The sequence below is a fragment of the Botrytis deweyae genome (assembly GCF_014898535.1).
Source record: "Botrytis deweyae strain B1 chromosome Unknown BDEW_004, whole genome shotgun sequence".
Taxonomy (NCBI): domain Eukaryota; kingdom Fungi; phylum Ascomycota; class Leotiomycetes; order Helotiales; family Sclerotiniaceae; genus Botrytis; species Botrytis deweyae.
This window is the reverse complement of record NW_024066211.1, coordinates 677533-696101: the sequence shown is the minus strand read 5'-3', so window position 1 is coordinate 696101 and position 18569 is coordinate 677533. Positions and strand designations below refer to the sequence as shown.

The following is an 18569-nucleotide window of genomic DNA, read 5'->3' as shown; positions in this document are numbered from 1 at the left end:
TTACCTAAAGAAAGATAGGTTAGCATCGATGTTCTTGATCAAGCGGCGTATCGAAATGATCCAAGAGCAATTGAGCATTAGATCAGCTGACGAGTTCTCAACAAGCACTTCCTAACTGTCCACCTCCCACAAGGTTTGTACGCCTCGCTTTGATAGGAGATAGGAGCAGGAGTGCGCAGTCTGTCCGCCCGTTCGTTCAAAGTTCGTCATGTAATGCGAGGAAATTGATGATGAGGAAGTGTATGTACCTATTGCCATGTATGGTTAGCTTTGGCACAGAAGATATGTTTCAATGATATGCAATAAATGAACGATGGGTCAGACAAGGCTGAAACTTAAATGCAAAGATTCGACAGTATAATTCGGATTGAGGAATGCCTTTCCAATGAGTTTTCATCATCACCCCCAACGGTGCGCTAAGAATAAGGAATGAATGTGGAATGTACGAACCTTTTGAATTGAAAGTTTGTGGCAGCTTGCAGAATATAGTAGCAAATGAAGATGTCTGAGACGAACTGTTAGCTGCGTGCTCAACTATATGAGTTTCAAATTCATGATGTAAATCAAGATTGCTCAGATTAAAATACAAATCTCCATTGCGGTGTAAGAGTTGGATTGTTCAATATGTGTTTGTGTTCATCATTGAGGCAATTGAAGCAAGGAGGGAGGAGTAAATCCTTACCAAGTAAAAGAAAACTAAATCATAATGAAAATAGAAAACCTCATCACACAAAGAAAAGGTACGATATTTATTATTGTTGTTGTTGAAGATGTTGGTTGGTTGTAGAGACAAAACTGTAGAGGAGGAAAACTTTTAAAGCTCAAGGTCAAAAATTATTTTCGCGCTAACCACTAGCGCAGATATGACGCTAAAGCTAGAAAAGCATTAGTCTCTAAGCCACGTCCAGGCATGTGATGTGGCTGAGCAGTGGCGATAACATCCCCAGATAAGATCCGTCCTGACGTCCAGGTACGAAACCATTTATTACAACAATCAAAGGATCTTGATAACTTCATAAATCAGTATTCATCATGGCGTCGTCTGGAGGCATCTGGGCGCCTGTAGCCGTGAGAATGCTAAAGTAAGTTGTTTCTGTAATCTATTAAACTATATGAGGAACTCCAATGTCCTCATTGCAACCATTCAAGACAGTATTCTAACGTATTTCATAGGAACGTAGTTCAACGAACTACGAAACTCATTAAATTACGCATCAAAGATGTTACGAGCAAGCCTGTCACCGCAGAACTTCAACCAATTTTTGTGAGAAGTACACCTCGCCATCCTATCCATCCGGCGGCCCTTCTCCGTCAAAATAAGGGACGATGGTATACTACCCAAAGTGCTGTCAATGCTGCTGTCCGTCGTTTTATGAGCACCAGTGGACAAGCTATTAAGCACGATCGTGCTTCGTTCCCAAAATCAAACACCGCAACCGCTGTGTCTCGTCTCACAAGCAGAGCTCCATTTGCCTCAACTCTCCGACCAAACTTGAGTGGTGGAGCACTCCCTAGAACAGCAGGAGGCTACAGCTTAGGAGGTGGAAGAGCAGGTGCTCGATACTTCTCTCATACACCTGCTGCTCCGGCACAAGTGGTCAACAATGTTTCACAAGCTGTCCGAGCATTCTTCCTTTCTGGCCAAAAGGCCCAATTCGATGGTATGACTCCTATGGGCGAGAAGCGCTACAAAGCTGTTTCTTCTCTCCAAGAGGAAACCACTCGCAAGATCCAATCTGTCTCCAAATTCACTCCAGGCTCTTACGTCGACTTCGCTGTCAATCCAACCGTTACCGCTCTCTCCCCTCTCGCTGGAGCACTCCCATTCGGTGCCCAAAAGATGTCTCAAGCCGCCCCATCTCTCAACACTTCCGGTTTTCTCGATATCCTGTCTGTCGACTTCTCACGCGCTCTCAAAGACCTCGCAGTAACAATGAACGATCTCAAGAGACTATCTTCTCTTGGTGACCTCCCAATAACCCTCGAGAACAATCACATCCTTCGTGTCCGATTCCCGGGCTGCGATGCCGAATCTGTAGAGCGTCTTTGTGATGAAGTCGGCGTGCAGCGAGGAATTGTACATCAAGATGCCGGATTTGACGCCGCTGTAGGAACGCAAATGGCTCTTCTATTCCCTTTCGCTCCTACTGCCGAATCAGAACCACACTCACATCTATTATCTCCTTGTCTACAAACTACCTTGTCCTCTCCTGACCAAGATGAATACGATCATATTCTTGAAGAATTTTCGGAAAATCCTTGGGTCGAAGGTTACGAAACAATGGAAGAAGATATCAGCGAAAGTGGCTCTGCATATTTTACAAAGGTCAGCGAACATCCATCTGAATCAGATGAATATGAGGGCCTGGAAGGAATATATAAGTTCCTTGAAGAGTGTGATGCAAGGAGGCCATAACTTTGGATGTTTACTCGTCCACTGATAGCATACATGCCTTCTTTTCTTTTGTCAATTTGAATCATGGATTTTTGTGGATGTTTCTGGGAGCATGGGTTGAGCCAATTTGAATGATTATTTACACTCACTCTCCTAGCATGGGACCGGGGTTAGTTTCTTTATTGTTTTTTTTTTCCTACCACATACTACCATTAGGTAAATACCAGAATTTAAAATACCAATTTGAAATCAAGATTATCACGCAACGTTCATAAGTGCCTCTTTTTTAAATGAGCTAACAGCTAACACTATGCATTGGTAGCAATAAGAATAAGCTAAATATCAACGCGATGGAATGCAATCAAGGGTATATCTTCATGTATGCAAAACCAACTTTGACCCAATACTCCTGCATCAATTTACCAATCCCCTTTCGTGTATCCATTTCAACCATCATTTTACTTCTTACCACATTGCCGTTTCAATTTTATCTATCCCCTACCCCGTTTCTTCATCCGGTTGCTCCATCCATGATCGTAGTTCTCAACCTCCAACCAATTCACAAGCGATGTGCGTTAAACAGTAGCAGATTCTTCGGTCAATGGAACGCTCTCGATAGAAAGTGACAATTGCTCGCCACTGACCCAGAATGCAGCTGCCTCGATGATATGACATACAACTTGAAGCTCATCTTTATTCCTCGGTGCATAAATCAGAACGAATTCTTCAGGCACAACTCTTGGCGAAAGCCACGCAGACAGAGATATTGGAAGGTAGGATAAGAAATAGGCAACAGCTTGCGGTGCAGAAGCGCCAGCCATTGGATGTCTTTCACCCCAACCATTTTCCAGAACAATCTTTGCATCCTCCGGATGAAGGTTCATATGGTAACTATTGTCGCTGTGGTGCACATGGCAGATTTCTCCATTGCAGGTAGTGTTGATAGGCTCGAGAGAGAAGAGCGCAAGCCCTTTCTTCTCGAAACAAGATACCCCCGTCTTGAGCTTGTCCGAGTGTCGATGTGCGTAATTACTGAGGCTAGTGCAGAGAAGTTCATACATTGCTCGAGAACCATACTGGCTTATTTGTCTCTGGGGAGCAATACCGGCAACTTTGGGACGTGGACCACTGCGAAAAGGAAGGGTTTTGCGGGCAGCTTGTATGTAACCAGGTTCTATACCTTCGGGGATTCTTGGTGGGCTGTACGGATCGGAAAGAGCAAAGATGCGAAGATAAGTGATTTTGACATATCCAAGTAGAGTGGAGGGAGTTCCTCCTGGACCTAAAGATATGAAATTATGATAGTCGTTATACACGATCCATGGTATTGGTGCCAAGGCGATAATAGTACAGGTTAGGGATGGCTGGAAAAGGTTGATGCAGATGATGATACCTAGGATGGTGAGGACGAGACCTGGTCCGGTAAGAGTGATTTGGATGATGTCTTGTTGCTTAAGACCCATTGGTACTTCTAGGGTGATGTCGTTTGTAGGGTGACGTTCTTGGATCGCCACAGCAGTGGTTGTTGCGGAGACACTCATGGTCTGACGACGGTTAGTAGACACATGGTAATCACGAGGGAAGGACTGACCATGGAACGAGTTCTAAGTTTTAATGTGATAGTAGTTCAATGGCAGTAGCTGCAATTCGAGAAGATTTGATCTAATAATCACGTGCGGAGCAGCAGAAGTGAAAATGATGTTATTGAAGTGAGAGGAATTGCGAGGAAGTATCTGAGGAATTCCGGATTGAGAGTGAGGATGGAGGCAGTTTTTTGTGCATACCACAGATAAGGAAAACTCAACAAAGTACAAGTCCTTATTGAATATCGATGAGAGATTCAAAGAAAAGGAGTTCAGAAATGTTCTTCTCAAAGATAGGAAGAGAAATGTGGTAGGGTTCAACAGACTCTGCCTACTGATGAAGAGAATGTGGTTGCTTGAGTTGCTGAAGGACTGTTGAAGATGAAATGAGCTCTACTTGATGATCTTAGAGTGATGATATGGTTTGGATTTATAGTTCAGAGTGCTCTGTTTGTTAAATGTGAGGTCTTTTAAATAGCCAGCCAATCTGCGTCAAACTCGCATTAACATTGCATTGGTCTCCTAGACGCAGCCCAGACCTGGTGAATGTATCGTGGATTTTAAATCCTAGAGCGTTATTATGGAGTTAATAATAGCAATAAATCAACTTGATTGGGGTGTAGAGAAGAACAACAGATGAATTGTGTGAAAGAATAAGGAGGAGTTTATTAAAGTTTTGCCATTGAGAGCATGAATAATGGCTTCCCACTAAGGAGAGTTTGATTTAAAATTTGAAAAGGGTAGGTACATAATTATTGAAAGGTGCAGGTGCAGCGGAATATGTAAGGTAGTGGCTTCCAAGAAGAGCTGACGTTGAGAATTGACTTTGGGCCCACATTGTCTAGAGGAACCCCTCAAACAGATTGGCTTGGATGCATCGGTCACCTGTCAACTGATATCTCTTGATCGATTGTACGGTGTAAATTATTGATACTTGCCTAGGTACCTAGCACTTCTATGGATTTGCCACGAAGTCATAATCAAGATGAGATCACTCAACGTACAACTATTTGTTATCGATGCAATCGATAGATGGAACCCCCACAAATACCAATTCAGGTGAAGCCAGAGAAAAGTGCTGTTTCCGCATCAAAAGAATATTGGTATTGACCGTCATGCTTGTCACGAGCGGTGGAGCTTGTGACACGGACTTGATTCTATTGGAACACCAAGATCATCATATCAGTTGACGTGGAATGGAGCCTTTCCTTACTTTATGCACTCTCTGAATGGTTGCTTCTGCTTGTGCGCATTGAGAAACACTCGCCACAGCTTACCTTAAGGGCTTCTCTTGAAGAAATCGCTGAATCGTGGAATGTTAGAACTATGTCGTTTGTTTCACCCTTCTCTTCGGCCACCAGGGCTTTTGGATTCTGAGTCTTCTTGAATTGGCGTTCCATGAATCAGATGTACCCCGGATATTTGTGGCTCTTAGTATCTTGGGATATACTGTAAACAACTTCCGTAGCTCCGTTTGGGTTGATCAGCTGAGCAAATCCCCAAGATATAAACTCGCTTATGCACGGCTTGCATGAGTCGGTGTTGGCTCGTCAGGAACAATGAAGGTTTGGTGTTTGTATGGCCAGTGTGAAGTAACGGCATCAACTTCCCGGTAGCACTGTTTATTGAAATTAATTAGGGGTCAGATCCTGGATACAAGAAGTATATCCACTTCATATTATATCCCGTGGAAAGACGTCGGTATAGTAAAATGCGTTGATATAATCGGGAACTTGGGACCGATGCGATGGCTAGGTGGTAATTCAGTTGTATGTGGGAAGAAATAGGGTCTTAGCCCATGAACAAAGAATCTTTATACGCCAAGATAATCGATGAGATATTACTGGTGTTGAGGTTGGGTTGGATCAATAGGGGTAGCGAGGAGGACCTCACATGCATTTCCCCCTTTCAATGCAGCATCGGCTTATGCAGGAAAGCGATATTTGAGGGGGAAAGGGCTCTTCATGTAATCTCTCTGCTTCAGTTTCAATAATACCACCAAAAGCTGCAAGCATATATGTTGGCTACGGTATTTCTCAAGACATCACAGCGCAATTTATGGGCTACATGAAATTGTCCGTTGCACAACATTCAACTCCTTGGGTATCCGAAATACAGAAACATAGGTATATTCTTCTCACAAGCGAACACGTCAGAGGGATTGTTCGCTCCACGTTCAAAAATGGTAGTTGATCGTACGAGCCTGTCGGCATACTTACTTGTCCATGCGATTGCCTTTTCGCAGCTTTTTGGAGTAGAGAAATAGGGCCGAGACAGGCTCGGCAAAAGGAAGAAAGCTCCCGAGACTAATCCGTCACCATCGGGCGCCATGCTTGTTTGTACCCGCAAAAGCAGCGAATGTGTCGGCTTCCAATACTACTTACGAGCCTACCTACACTAACAACTAGCATTGTCCAATGATAACCCGTCAAGACTGAAGAGTTCCAGACCTTTGGGGCGAACAGCATCATCTACGATGAAGGTCAAAAGTTTGATCGATCAACCCCAATATTCACTACACATAACTAATAAACATCATCAACTGGTGAGGCCGAATGTTTCACTCACTGCTGAACAAAAAAAGGAATCATTGTCATTACACAAAACATCATGATCTTCGCCACCTTTAATTATCCAGAAACTGGTCTTGTATTACTCGAGTAGAGCTCTCCTGGGTTTTTACAGAAAGACTCTCTGTTTTGATAGCTAGATGCTGTGTAAACTTAGGCTCAATTGAAAGCCTAAAGGTGTAATACCTAGGCAGTGTAAGCGATAACATTCATAAGAAGGGAGGGAAATCGAATTCAGATAGATTCCAAAGTGTATCTATTCCAAGGCATGGGTAGACACTGAGACACTCAAGAAATTCACACTGATTCAATATACTTAAGCAATGTGTAGGTTCAAATATTATATTTGGAGCAGGGAGTTGTCTGAAGATGTGCCAGTACAGTACTCTGTGAGCATGAATATCAACGGCACCCATTACCTAAGCTCCTAAGGCATGAGGTCAATGCAAGACTGAGGCATGAACTTTGAAATTAATAAGCACTGAATGAGTATGGTCCAATCATTTTTCACACTTTCCCAGTTTGGCTTAGACCTTCATGTACTAGTCAGGATAATCGGGGTTGCCGCGTGCAACGAACTTTGGAAAGTTTTGTTACCAAAAGTAGTTTTGGCTATCTTCGGATAATCATAGGTTGTACTGCCGTCTGTATGGGTGGGACCTCGAACTTATGCTGCATTGTACTTATTCGAAGCTCACAATCTCATACACAAGAACAATCAACACAATACACTATACATAATACAACTTCAACTCACCCCTCAAAGTCGACTAAACCACACACCTACCTACCTATCATCTATTCTATCTTCTCCAATTCCTGAAATTACATCTCATCCTATCATAATCACCATCACAGTCGCAATCGTCGCATGAGCTAATCAATCTTCAATGCGTGAGTGAATGTCTTTTCCCAAGCTTCCCAGCTTAGAATGCCACTGATCAATTATACTGCTCGATAGCCACCCTATAGACGCCATCTTTGATTTCGCGACAACGGATTAGACACGTTCTATTGATTCATCCTTCAATTGTACATATTGGCCACATTGGCCCGAGCCAACATGGTGGATTTTAATTCCCTAAACCCTCTCAAGGCTACTAAACGGCACACACAATATTCAGGTATATCTGCCCAGGAGGAGCCGCCTCAAGAGTATGATAGTGAGAAGTATGGGCACCATGAAGAATCCGACGACGAAGATTCGGACTATTCCTCCTATCCATCATCACCTTCCTCCTCGAGAGAGACATCGAATTCATACCACTCCAATGCTCCGATATTACGAAAAAGAGCTAACACGGCTACCCAACGACCAAGCCCGCGAAGATTACCTCCCAAAGTCATGAGGTATCTATGTTTAGCCATGATATCTACAATAGTTATATTTATGTTGAGTTTAATTCGCATGAGCCATCTGTCAACCCAAAAGGTTCAAGATGGCCATGTATTAGTGCCACCGCCTCCACTCTGGGAGTCGTTTCCATTTTTATCGCGATATTACGGTGGAATAAGAACGTTGGTACCGCTTTCTGAAAACAAACCAGAGTATCCTCGCGAAGAGGATGAATTACCTCTGCAAAATCAGACCTCGACTGAGAAAATGGTCACACCCGTGCGCAGCCTTCCAGCCAGTAAACCGTTTCAGCCATATACCAATATTACATCCGGTGTTTTCAATGACGATTATGCACCTGTCCAGGAGTGTTTTCTCAATCGCGAGAATACTGTGCGTGCGCCAAGACTACAATATTACGAAGGCAGACCAAGCGGATTCCCAGATCATATTATGGGCTCTTATGAAGTTCTTGGTTTACCAGAAGATATTTGTTTCGAACGATATGGCAGATTAGGACCTTATGGTTATGGATATGGCTTGCGATATGGGGGTACTGGAACAGGTCAACATGGAGAGATGGAGGGCTCTGATGCCGTCTGGGCAGACAACTCAAACGCTGAGAAGATGCATTCTGGTCAGGTTGACTACCGAAAAGTTGATTGGGCTGATGCTCAGAGGAGATGCCATCAAAGAAATGCGGCACGCTTTCAACCAATTGAACCAGTCATTAAAAAGCCCACTACCTTTTCAACCGTTACTGAGCAGCAAGATAGCCATTTACTCGCCAGGGACGAATCAGTCAATCCCGTCCTTAATACTACTTCCAGTACAGTTGATACCACCTCGAAAGTAGTTGCAACGCCACCCAAAAAATTCCTTCCGCGAACTGCGTTTGTCATTCGACTCTGGGACGAATATCAGTGGCGAGAAGAGGACATTATGGCGTTGAGAGCATTGATATCCGAGATTTCCATTGGTTCAGGTGGCCAATACGATGTTCATCTCTTGGTTCAAGTCAAGGATCCTGCTGTACATCCTGTCTTCGCTGATGAAGAAACATATCAACAGCATTTGAAAGATTGTCTACCCGCAGAATTCGCAGGAATCGCCACATTCTGGAGCGAAACCCAAATGCTTATGCTTTACCAAGGCTTATTTGACACCTTCGCTCGAGGCCTACCGGTTCATGGATCTTACCGGGGACTTCAGATGGCAATGCAATGGTTTGCTCACAACCATCAAGAGTATGATTTCTTTTGGGAATGGGAGGTTGATATTCGATACACCGGACATTGGTATGACTTCCTATCAAAAATTGATTCCTGGACAAGGGAGCAACCCCGAAAAGGACTGTGGGAGCGCAATAGTAGATTTTATGTTCCGGAAGTTCATGGTACATGGGAAGATTTCAAGCAAATGGTCCGTGTCCAGACCGAGATTGGAACTGAAAGCCCGAACAATATGTGGGCTGGCATAAACGGTCAAAAGGGTCAAAAAAGCGGACCAGTACGTAAAGGCGAGAAGCCAATCTGGGGACCTGAAAGACCTTCGAACATGGATGATTGGTTTGAAACTGAGAACGATCCTGTTCCTCCAACTAGCTACGACAAGGATAAGTACACTTGGGGTGTTGGTGAGGATGCCGACCTTATTGTTTTCAATCCGCTTTTTGATCCAGATGGAACTACCTGGCTTCTTGCAGAGGATGTCACAGGCTACAACCTTACTGGAGGTTTGCCACCCCGCCGGGCGACTATCATTGCAGCATCTAGGATGTCTCGCAAGCTCCTCAATACTATGCATCGTGAAACCACATTCATGAAGCATCATGCTTTTACGGAAATGTGGGCTCCAACGACAGCGTTGCACCATGGTTATAAAGCAGTCTCTGTTCCTCATCCACTGTTTGTCGATCGTGAATGGCCAACTGAATACCTTGCAAGCATTATGAACGGCGGGAGGAATGGTGCAACTGGTGGAGCGAGAACCTCTGTGTTTGGTGACCGTGAACATAACCTTCGAGGAATGACTTGGTTCTACAACACTGGATTCGCACCCAATCTGTGGCGAAGGTGGCTTGGCTTCAAGGTTGACAATGAGGGAGGTGAAGAATTTGAAACGACTGTTAATGAGGGCAGAAATGGGCAACATGTCAATGACATGAAGGGCGGGGAAGGCCGAATGTGCTTACCGCCTATGTTATTACATCCCGTGAAGGGTGTAGAAATACCGGTGGAAGGATTACCTCGTCTAAATGAGGAAGAGTTGCCAGAAAGTGACCCGACGGCTTGATTTGAACATATTGTCACACATAGGAGTACAAAACTTTCCTCTTGCTCTATAATGTTCCCTTGAGAAATTCTCGAATACCTTTTTGATTCTATTCTTTCATTCTTCTTTTCTGAGATTGCTTGCTTGGGATAAAGGCATTGCTGGTATGCGTGGCGTTTGAGTGGCATGAGGACGGCTTTATGAACGAAAACGATTTGCATCATTAGTTTTTTTCTTCGGAATGATAGACGCTAGGATTTTATGTTTCTCTGGGAGGAATATTGGGTCGAAGCGATGGATGGTCATCAAATCAGGATACGAATTGGTAATTGAAAGATTAGAGACGTAGTGGTTTGAATCAAAGTAGAGGATAGTATAAATACCTTATAGCTTATGGGGATGAATAAATAGCATGAGGAGACCCACATACAAAATTTTATAGAGTAGAATAACTAAATTCAGATGAATTGCAACTTGTATCTTTACATCCAACCCAATACTCGTAATTAAAACAATTATTTTGATATCCGCACAGCCCGCTATGGTCTATACTCTACACTATACCTACCTACCTACTAGACGCACCATCTCGGAAACTAAGTTCCTTGCACATCCACAACCAACCCACCACCCCCTCGCTTAACCTCCAAACTCTGCAAAGAATTTTCGCAATCCACACACAGTAATATATGTGTAAATTAGAGACCAAACTTTCAACAATTAAAGCAACAGCCTGCCCGGCTAGCTCAATCGGTAGAGCGTGTGACTCTTATTCATCGTAGGATGTAATGGTCAATCACAAGGTTGGGGGTTCGACCCCCCCGTTGGGCTCAATTCCCTTCATTGATTTTTTTGAGATTTATTTGGGGGGTGGATTTTTTGGGAAAGGGGGGGGAGGGAGGATCTTGGGGTGCGGGTGGATTTGATGGGTTTGTATAGGTTGTGTAGGGAGGGGGGGGAGGTAGTAGATATATATATTATGTTGATTTGCGCTTTCGTTTTTACTTTTGTTTTTCTTTCAGCGGATGGTATGTACATACCTATCTACGTAGAAGATATACAGAAAAGAACAACAATCAATAGAATTGAATTACATAGATTGAGTTTTAGATCGCAAGTAAGTAAGTAAGTAAATAAGTAGAGTACTAACTAGTCCCCGAGACAGACATCGAAAGTCATGAATAAACCAATTTTTGACAATCTATATACAGACGAACTATTCGAATGAAATACAGAGGATTGTTGAATACTCGTCTGGCGGTATGGTATATATATATTTAGATTGGGGATAAGCGGATGTTATTACTATACTATATATACCATACTGTGAAATTCTCGATTTTGATATACAGTTAGTTTTGTTCATGGGGTGATGGAAATAGATAGGTGTTTGATGGATGTTGATGTTGCATCGATTCGAGGATTTGGAATAATACATATATACATATATATATATATATATTCTTTGGGGACATCAAGTCTTTTGGGTTGGGAATAATGAAAGTATTGAAGATACTGTGTATAGTCTGCGGTATATAGATTGTGCATCGGGTTTAAGGTGCTGGTAAGCCTAGTTGGAGATGCTCACTACGCTCTACATAGCCAAACACATAAATTAAACATCACTTTGCTTAGTTCTGTTTGTATCTTGCATCGTCCTTTCGAAATTATGAAATATACTTTATTCCCTTTCTGGTAAAAATGGTTATCATCAGTACTTATGAAAGTGTTCGTATGTTTGTAGGTGTTCGTATATTTGTGTAAATTTAGATGGAAAGTTCGTTATATTCATATCTATATTCTCCCTTTGATTCTCATTTCATCCATATCTCATATGTAACGACCTCCTCTTCCAACCATCATGCATCTACAAACAAACCACTCAACCCAACCGTATATCTGAAAGAATTCCCCTCCCCAGAAGAAACGCCATAGCGCTATGTATTAATCAAAAATTAGTATTACCTCATTTTCCAACCACTAAGCTGCACCGGCTCCATGCTCGATCTTCTTGCCTTTGACACTCTTCCATTCCACAAAACATGCACAAATCGTCGCAATAGCACCAACCGCAATTGCCAAAACAAATGATTGATCCAACGCTTTACAATATGCGACTAATACGCCCACCAGATCAGCAGGACTAATGACCTCGCGAAGATGTGTTGCACCAGCAGCGTAGATGACGGCTGGATCAACTGCAGGGGCGTATTGAGGTACATATTTGACGAGTCCGTTGCTAAACACATTTTGTGCAATGGAAATAGAGATGGCTCCGCCGAGAGAATTGAAGAAAATGGCGATGGCGTTTCCACTGGGCATGTCTTTTGCGTTGAGAACAACTTGAACTGCGATGAATGGGATTTGTACTCCCATGCCTGCGCCGAGCCCGCAGATTAATTGGTAGCCTACCCATTTTCCAACACTGGAGCCTACTTGAAGCGTGTACATGAGTCCGGCGCCGACCGTGAAGACTGCACCGGCAAAAATCATGAAAGGTTTGTAGAAGCCAAGGACAGTGATACCAGCGCCCGCAAAAATAGATGAGACGATAACGGAACCGAGGTATGGAATCGTACGAATACCGGAAGCTTCTGCGGAGGTACCCTTGACAGCTTGAAAGTAGAAAGGAAGGTAATAGATATGTGTGTAAAGACCCATTGACATAAAACAAGAGAATAGGCAAGCACTAAGAACAGTTCGCTGGCTGAAAATTCTGGGTGGAATGGTAGCTCGTTCACCGCGACGAAATTGTTGGGCAATGAATACAATGATCAAAAGACCGAATCCGAGTAAACAGCCCCAGACTTTCGAATTGCTCCAGGGATATTTTGAACCACCCCATTGCAAGGCTAACAATAGACTGATGATCGCCCCCATGAGGAATGTAGCTCCAACGAGATCGATTTCCAGAATTCTTTGCTTGACGGTCATGCCGGATATTTTTCTTGGGGGAGGTTTAAAGAATAATGCTACGGCACCAATAGCAATTCCGCCAACTAAAATGTCGAGGTCAGTTATTTTTCAACAAAAGTCAGTTTTTGGTTGTAATCGACGAGTCCCATCTTATCAGAAAGTAAACAAAATCAGGGCCACCAGTAGTCCACAGAATCAGGGCCACCAGTAGTCCGACTGCAGTCCAACGGTCAAAGCAATCTCTTTATAAATTCAAGTGATTGAATAGAATAGATTGAAGCACTAAATTCGCTCTCAATACTGTACTACTCCCAGAAATTGAGAACAGATTCAGAAGTCGCAACCGGGACTGTTAGAAACCTGAAAGACAGGCATCGTGACGTTGTGGGATAGGGGACCAGAAGTACAACAGTGAAGGTCCGAGTTCAAATAATCGAACACACTTACATGGAAGATTTATCCAAAAACACCTGTGCAAATTGACGAGTCAGTAATTACTTATACAAAAAAGGTTTCAAGGAGGCTATGAGTGGTAAGGGTTGTTTGACAGCATAGAGGAAGCAAAAGCCGAAGCTGGAAATTTGAGTTTGGAATCAAAGAGTGCGAAAACAAGGAGCGGAGTATGCTTACCATCGCCATGAAGCTTTGTCAGTTAAAGCACCACCAAGCAGGGGACCAACGACACTAGAAATGCCAAACATTGATGATAACATAGCAATATACAATGGTCTCTTAATCAAAGGCACACTGAACCCAACCTAGACAGAGTTAGTTGAGATGTACCTTCCACGAAAAAGATAAACAATAGACACTTATCAAAAATAAAGATAGCTTACTATTGTCATGCCGCCAGAAAATAAAGCTGAAGCTCCTGCACCGGCAACCGCTCTCCCTATAATTAGCATGACTGAATTTCTTGCAGCGGCACAGATGATAGATCCAACCTCAAAGAGGATAAGAGCGAAGAGATAAGTCCATTTGACGTCAAAATAGGTATATATACGTCCAAATGATGGTTGGAGGGCGGTCGTTGTGAGCAAGTAAGAGGATCCGTACCATCCAACATCGTCCAGAGAGTTGAAGACTGAAGTTATTTTGGGAATAGCAGTGGCGATGACTAGAGATGGTTAGTTTGGTACTTGAGCCATCCTTTTAATGAAGCAAATGAGTAGACAGTTCATGCCGATAAGGGCGAGGGAAATTAGAGCAGGTGTCCCGTTAAAGGAAACAACTGAGTATCGAACAGTGTAGATGCTAAAGGGTCGATGTCCCACATCAAGATGAATATATCAAATTTGAAAGCTTACTAGTATTATCCAGCGCCACAGTAAACGTAGCCATGCAAAGACCAAAAGTCAAGAGTGCCAGTGGCACACCAGATATATAATGGTTCTCGTCATCTTCTTCTCCGTTTGATTCTTCTGTTCCTTCTACAACTCCCCCTTTCTCCCCATCGTGATTTATGGGTGCACCGATTCCCGCGGACGCATTTTCATGAAAGTCTTTCTCCGGGTCTGGAAGTTCACTTGGATGATGTTTAAAAGACGCAGCAGCTGCACCTGCCTTCTCACTGTCCTCATATACCACACCGGCACCACCAATAGTAGGTGCTACGTCAGGTAATGGCGATGTTGATTTAAGTTCGCCATGCTTATTTGAATGGTTGGTAGTTTCCAGCGTTGGCGCAGCAGGCTGAGCGGGTTGTTCCGTCTGTTTGTCCGGCATGATTGGAGATGTGGACCCGAGACCTCGTGTTTACCCCAGAAATCGTTTGCGACTTTGAATTCTATTCGACAGTCGATTTTATTATGGATAATGTCAAGATGCTTGCTTTGACATTTGATATGAGATCCAAAAGCTCCCAGAAATGGCACAAAAGTGATACAAAAATGATCGTGAAGAAGAGGAGGGTTGGTGGCGACTTACATAAAGTATCAAATCTTACCAACGAGACATGAAAATATTACGAGAAAATTCACCAAAGTATTAGGAAGGTATATCATACCTTCCGCTTGATTTGATAACGAGATAACCTACACTTCCCATGTCAATTGATCCAATTCCTGTCCGGGATTCTCATCGGCTCATTAGCTTTCCGGAGAAAAGAAGCCTTTTAGGATAAGAGCTGACAGGGTCGGTTACAATTTGAATGAATCTCAACCTATCCTCGACCCTCCCTTACAGTGCAGCAGTGCATGCACATTCTGGCCATTGCGATCGAGCCATGGATGATGGCTCTGTTACTTCAGCTCAAGGGGGGACGTCTCTCCATAAGGACTCAAAAAGGAGCACGCCCTCCTCATCTGCAAGATATCTGTCGTCAAAGATTCCTTCTGGAATACAATGTTGAATGCATGGCATGGTTACCGAACATCGATATGAGACAATGTTGTGCTTCGTGTCTTTGTACGATGAAAAACATCGGCACTGGGACTGAAACCATACACAAAGACGCTGCCGAAGCATTACCCAATTGCTTGGCGTCGCGTTGTAAGATACAAAATCATGGGGAAGGGTTGCGGCGTGGGTAAGTAGAACATGCGAGTACGAAACCGAATACGTTCTGGGTCAAAATCTGCACGAATGATACCAGGGACAAATAGTTTTACAATTTAGCCGGTAGGGCTTTGATTTGGGATGAACATTAGTTGATATTCCATGAGATTCAGCAATGGATCATCTGATGTTATGGGTGATTTCGATGTGTGATATCTTGGGTAAAAGAGTTTCCATTTCCTGCCCTATGAGATTGTCTCAATATGAAGAAGAGTTGAATGTCAGTAAAGGGGTATGCTACCCAGTATCTCATAATAACGCGCAAGAGATATAGAAAGCTTCAGTCGGAAATTCGAATCGAATACTGTTGATACATAGCTGTTCCAATTTCCCAAAATTACGCTCCAGAAGTTATACCGAACTAGTTGAACGAAGCATGCTTGATGCGCACTCTTAAACAACGCGTTTGACCTACGCAAGTCAATCAGCTACCGGCTCAAAACGCCGTAGCGTTCGGTACTGTGGCTCTTTACCTCGAAGAATCGTTTCAACCACCAAACTTGGAAGATACCTTCGCCAACCAAGACTCCCATCTGGAAGATACTCCACCACTTGACCCTGCCGTTTGTGCTCTCTGCTGTATTACGATGGGTTCTCTCGCGCAAAACAATGTATGATTGCTCGTCCTTGACTTGAGCAAGGAGGTCAGACAATTGTCGAACTATATCTATTGTAAGCTTCAAATGTTTGGAGAGGAAAGTACGTTCAGCTACCTTCTGCCTCTAAGGGATCCGATGGAGCTTCTGCCTCTGGTACATAGACGATGCCGTGAACATTGAAAGATACATCTTTGCTCGATGCCGACCAGTGCTCGTTGCTGAAGCAGTATAGGTATTTGCCGTCATGGTTGGCAGTAAATGAGTGATCTCCGTTAGACACAGCTCTTTCGTGGGCCTCATATCCGTTGGCGGGGTTTTGGATCTACATTTCAAATCCCGTTAGTCCCAGAGCCTTTCCAGAAATACGCCAGTATGTTCCAACAGGACTCCAGCCTTACTCACCCAAAAGTCGATGTCCAAATTGCCAGCACTGCCAAACTCCCTATCTCCAACTTGGAATGTAACCGTCATCTTGTCATCTTTGTGAAGTTGTTCGTGAAAGCACTCTCTGCCATGAGCTGCGAGTTGAATGTTGTGAGCAACGGCAGCTCCAAAGAGACTGCCAATTGTCAAGAGGGCTGCGGGAGTTGAGAATCGCATGTTGGTTGTGTGATGAAATAAGGTGGTTTATTGAAGTTGAAGAAAGACTCGTGGTGTAAAGGGTGAGATAGATGAGTCTCGAGTAACTGCTTGACGAGAGTGAGAGGTACGGTGCAAATAATTCACCAGATCTTGTGGTACTGAGAAAGTAATGTATGTAATGTAATTGATTCACAATCAAAGAGTGGTGAGAGTGATTGATTGCTCCGTATTATTATTCTCCCTCATTCACAAGTCGACGGTCAATTGACATCAATATCGCCAGCTCCCTTTTTCCCAGATAATCCAAATCAATCCAATGCAATTATTGCCAGATCGTTCAATCGATAAAAAGCACCGCAGCCTTAAAAATCTGGAACCACAAACCTATTTGGGACTCTGATAGGCTAGAGTAATCACTTTAGCGTCAAATTTCCGAAAGAACAGAGAATCACCGCCCGCCGCTGTCCTTCTAAAGTTCTCACAGTCTCACTCACCACCTTCCCAAGCACATCCACCCCATCTTTTTGTTCAATCCAAAAACCATCTCGCTAATAACTTCAATTCCATCTCCACTCGGTCATTCTATTGATCTCATTAATCAAAGGGAAAATCTGTAAGTATCATGTTATTCTATTCCATTTATATCTTCATCTATCCAGAGAGCCTTCTTGGTAGCCCCTTGAAGGTGTGGCAAGTCTTCTTCAACGGCGGCGCAGCGCGTGCCCATTCACCGATACAATCCAATACCAAAAAGAACTTCCTTCCAGAAAGATGCCAGAAAAGCAGGTGTCCTTTGTCCAGAACGGCAGCCTATTCTATATTCGATCAAGGATCTCACACCGACAAGTGGCTCCACCAAGAAACTGTCCTTTTAATTCATGGTCATATAAACAAGTTGCATCTATCGCGCAGTCGCTAATATCTGTGCTTCCCGATTAGAATCATTTTCCAAGCAAAACACCAAATCCATATCCACCCTCACACACAATTGTTAAGCCGCAATCATGGGTTTGACATTCTCGAAGTTATTTGATCGTCTCTGGGGAAAGAAGGAGATGAGAATCTTGATGGTCGGTTTGGATGCTGCTGGTAAAACTACAATTCTGTATAAGCTTAAGCTTGGTGAAATCGTCACAACTATCCCAACCATCGGTATGTATCCCTTCATCGATTCTCTTATCATCAGCAAATCGAGAGGCCATCATTAACTTTTATCTTGCAGGTTTCAACGTCGAGACTGTCGAGTACAAGAATATTCAATTTACCGTGTGGGATGTTGGTGGACAAGATAAGATCAGACCTCTGTGGAGACATTACTTTCAAAACACCCAGGGTATCATTTTCGTTGTAGACAGCAACGATCGTGATCGTGTGGTCGAGGCTCGTGAGGAATTGCAGAGAATGTTGAACGAGGATGAGCTCAGAGATGCCATCCTTTTGGTCTTTGCCAACAAACAAGATTTGCCAGTCAGTATATTGAGATTCGACATTTGGAAACGATGACTAATCTATGTCTTTAGAACGCCATGAACGCCGCAGAAATCACAGATAAGTTGGGTCTCCACAGCTTGAGACAACGCGCCTGGGTATGTATATCGAGTAGCTACAATGGATCTATTGCTAATATATTTTTAGTACATTCAATCTACTTGCGCTACATCTGGAGATGGTCTTTACGAGGGTTTGGAATGGCTCGCAACGACTCTCCGCAAGACTGGTCACAACTAAGTACAACATCGATCCTCAACCTTTATACCA

The 18569-nt window shown here is 43.4% G+C and overlaps 7 protein-coding genes across 8 annotated transcripts; 3 read left to right on the top strand and 4 right to left on the bottom strand.

Annotated features, from left to right (window-relative positions):
• The first annotated feature begins 988 nt into the window (after positions 1–988).
• Positions 989–2661, top strand: EAE98_002224 (uncharacterized protein). The gene is made up of 2 exons (XM_038949844.1): positions 989–1082; positions 1174–2661. Exons 1-2 carry the CDS (start codon positions 1033–1035, stop codon positions 2414–2416), a joined length of 1293 nt encoding a protein of 430 aa, XP_038813583.1. The 5' UTR covers positions 989–1032; the 3' UTR covers positions 2417–2661.
• A 309-nt stretch (positions 2662–2970) lies between these two features.
• On the bottom strand, positions 2971–3989 carry EAE98_002223 (uncharacterized protein; the record flags this gene model as incomplete). Its single annotated transcript, XM_038949843.1, has 2 exons — positions 2971–3939; positions 3987–3989. 2 exons carry the CDS (start codon positions 3987–3989, stop codon positions 2971–2973), a joined length of 972 nt encoding a protein of 323 aa, XP_038813582.1.
• A 1044-nt stretch (positions 3990–5033) lies between these two features.
• On the bottom strand, positions 5034–5378 carry EAE98_002222 (uncharacterized protein; the record flags this gene model as incomplete). The annotated part of the gene is made up of 2 exons (XM_038949842.1): positions 5034–5135; positions 5256–5378. The coding sequence occupies 2 exons, from the start codon at positions 5376–5378 to the stop codon at positions 5034–5036; spliced, it is 225 nt and encodes a 74-aa protein (XP_038813581.1).
• Positions 5379–7611: 2233 nt separating this feature from the next.
• Positions 7612–10179, top strand: EAE98_002221 (uncharacterized protein; the record flags this gene model as incomplete). The annotated part of the gene is made up of 1 exon (XM_038949841.1): positions 7612–10179. One exon carries the CDS (start codon positions 7612–7614, stop codon positions 10177–10179), a length of 2568 nt encoding a protein of 855 aa, XP_038813580.1.
• Positions 10180–12138: 1959 nt separating this feature from the next.
• EAE98_002220 (uncharacterized protein) lies at positions 12139–14799 on the bottom strand (the record flags this gene model as incomplete). The annotated part of the gene is made up of 5 exons (XM_038949840.1): positions 12139–13157; positions 13522–13544; positions 13705–13832; positions 13911–14191; positions 14382–14799. 5 exons carry the CDS (start codon positions 14797–14799, stop codon positions 12139–12141), a joined length of 1869 nt encoding a protein of 622 aa, XP_038813579.1.
• Positions 14800–15593: 794 nt separating this feature from the next.
• Positions 15594–17206, bottom strand: EAE98_002219 (uncharacterized protein). Of its 2 annotated transcripts, XM_038949838.1 has the most exons (4): positions 16632–17206; positions 16344–16551; positions 16104–16291; positions 15594–16041 (listed from the first exon to the last, which is right to left on the bottom strand). In XM_038949838.1, the coding sequence occupies exons 1-4, from the start codon at positions 16827–16829 to the stop codon at positions 16024–16026; spliced, it is 612 nt and encodes a 203-aa protein (XP_038813577.1). In that variant the 5' UTR covers positions 16830–17206; the 3' UTR covers positions 15594–16023. The 2 variants fall into 2 exon arrangements, with proteins under 2 accessions (XP_038813577.1, XP_038813578.1); XM_038949839.1 differs by having other exon boundaries at positions 15594–16291.
• A 609-nt stretch (positions 17207–17815) lies between these two features.
• Positions 17816–18539, top strand: EAE98_002218 (uncharacterized protein; the record flags this gene model as incomplete). Its single annotated transcript, XM_038949837.1, has 4 exons — positions 17816–17963; positions 18034–18278; positions 18332–18397; positions 18447–18539. 4 exons carry the CDS (start codon positions 17816–17818, stop codon positions 18537–18539), a joined length of 552 nt encoding a protein of 183 aa, XP_038813576.1.
• Positions 18540–18569: the final 30 nt, after the last annotated feature.

What these genes read in the sequence shown, in the direction of transcription:
- EAE98_002224 (XM_038949844.1), top strand. Translation starts at nt 1,033, where the DNA reads ATGGCGTCGTCTGGAGGCATCTGGGCGCCTGTAGCCGTGAGAATGCTA. An exon ending in GTAGCCGTGAGAATGCTAAA is followed by an intron (nt 1,083 to 1,173) that starts GTAAGTTGTTTC and finishes CGTATTTCATAG; the next exon opens with GAACGTAGTTCAACGAACTA.
- EAE98_002219 (XM_038949839.1), bottom strand. Translation starts at nt 16,829, where the DNA reads ATGCGATTCTCAACTCCCGCAGCCCTCTTGACAATTGGCAGTCTCTTT. An exon ending in ATTTGGACATCGACTTTTGG is followed by an intron (nt 16,552 to 16,631) that starts GTGAGTAAGGCT and finishes TTTGAAATGTAG; the next exon opens with ATCCAAAACCCCGCCAACGG. An exon ending in GGATCCCTTAGAGGCAGAAG is followed by an intron (nt 16,292 to 16,343) that starts GTAGCTGAACGT and finishes CAATAGATATAG; the next exon opens with TTCGACAATTGTCTGACCTC.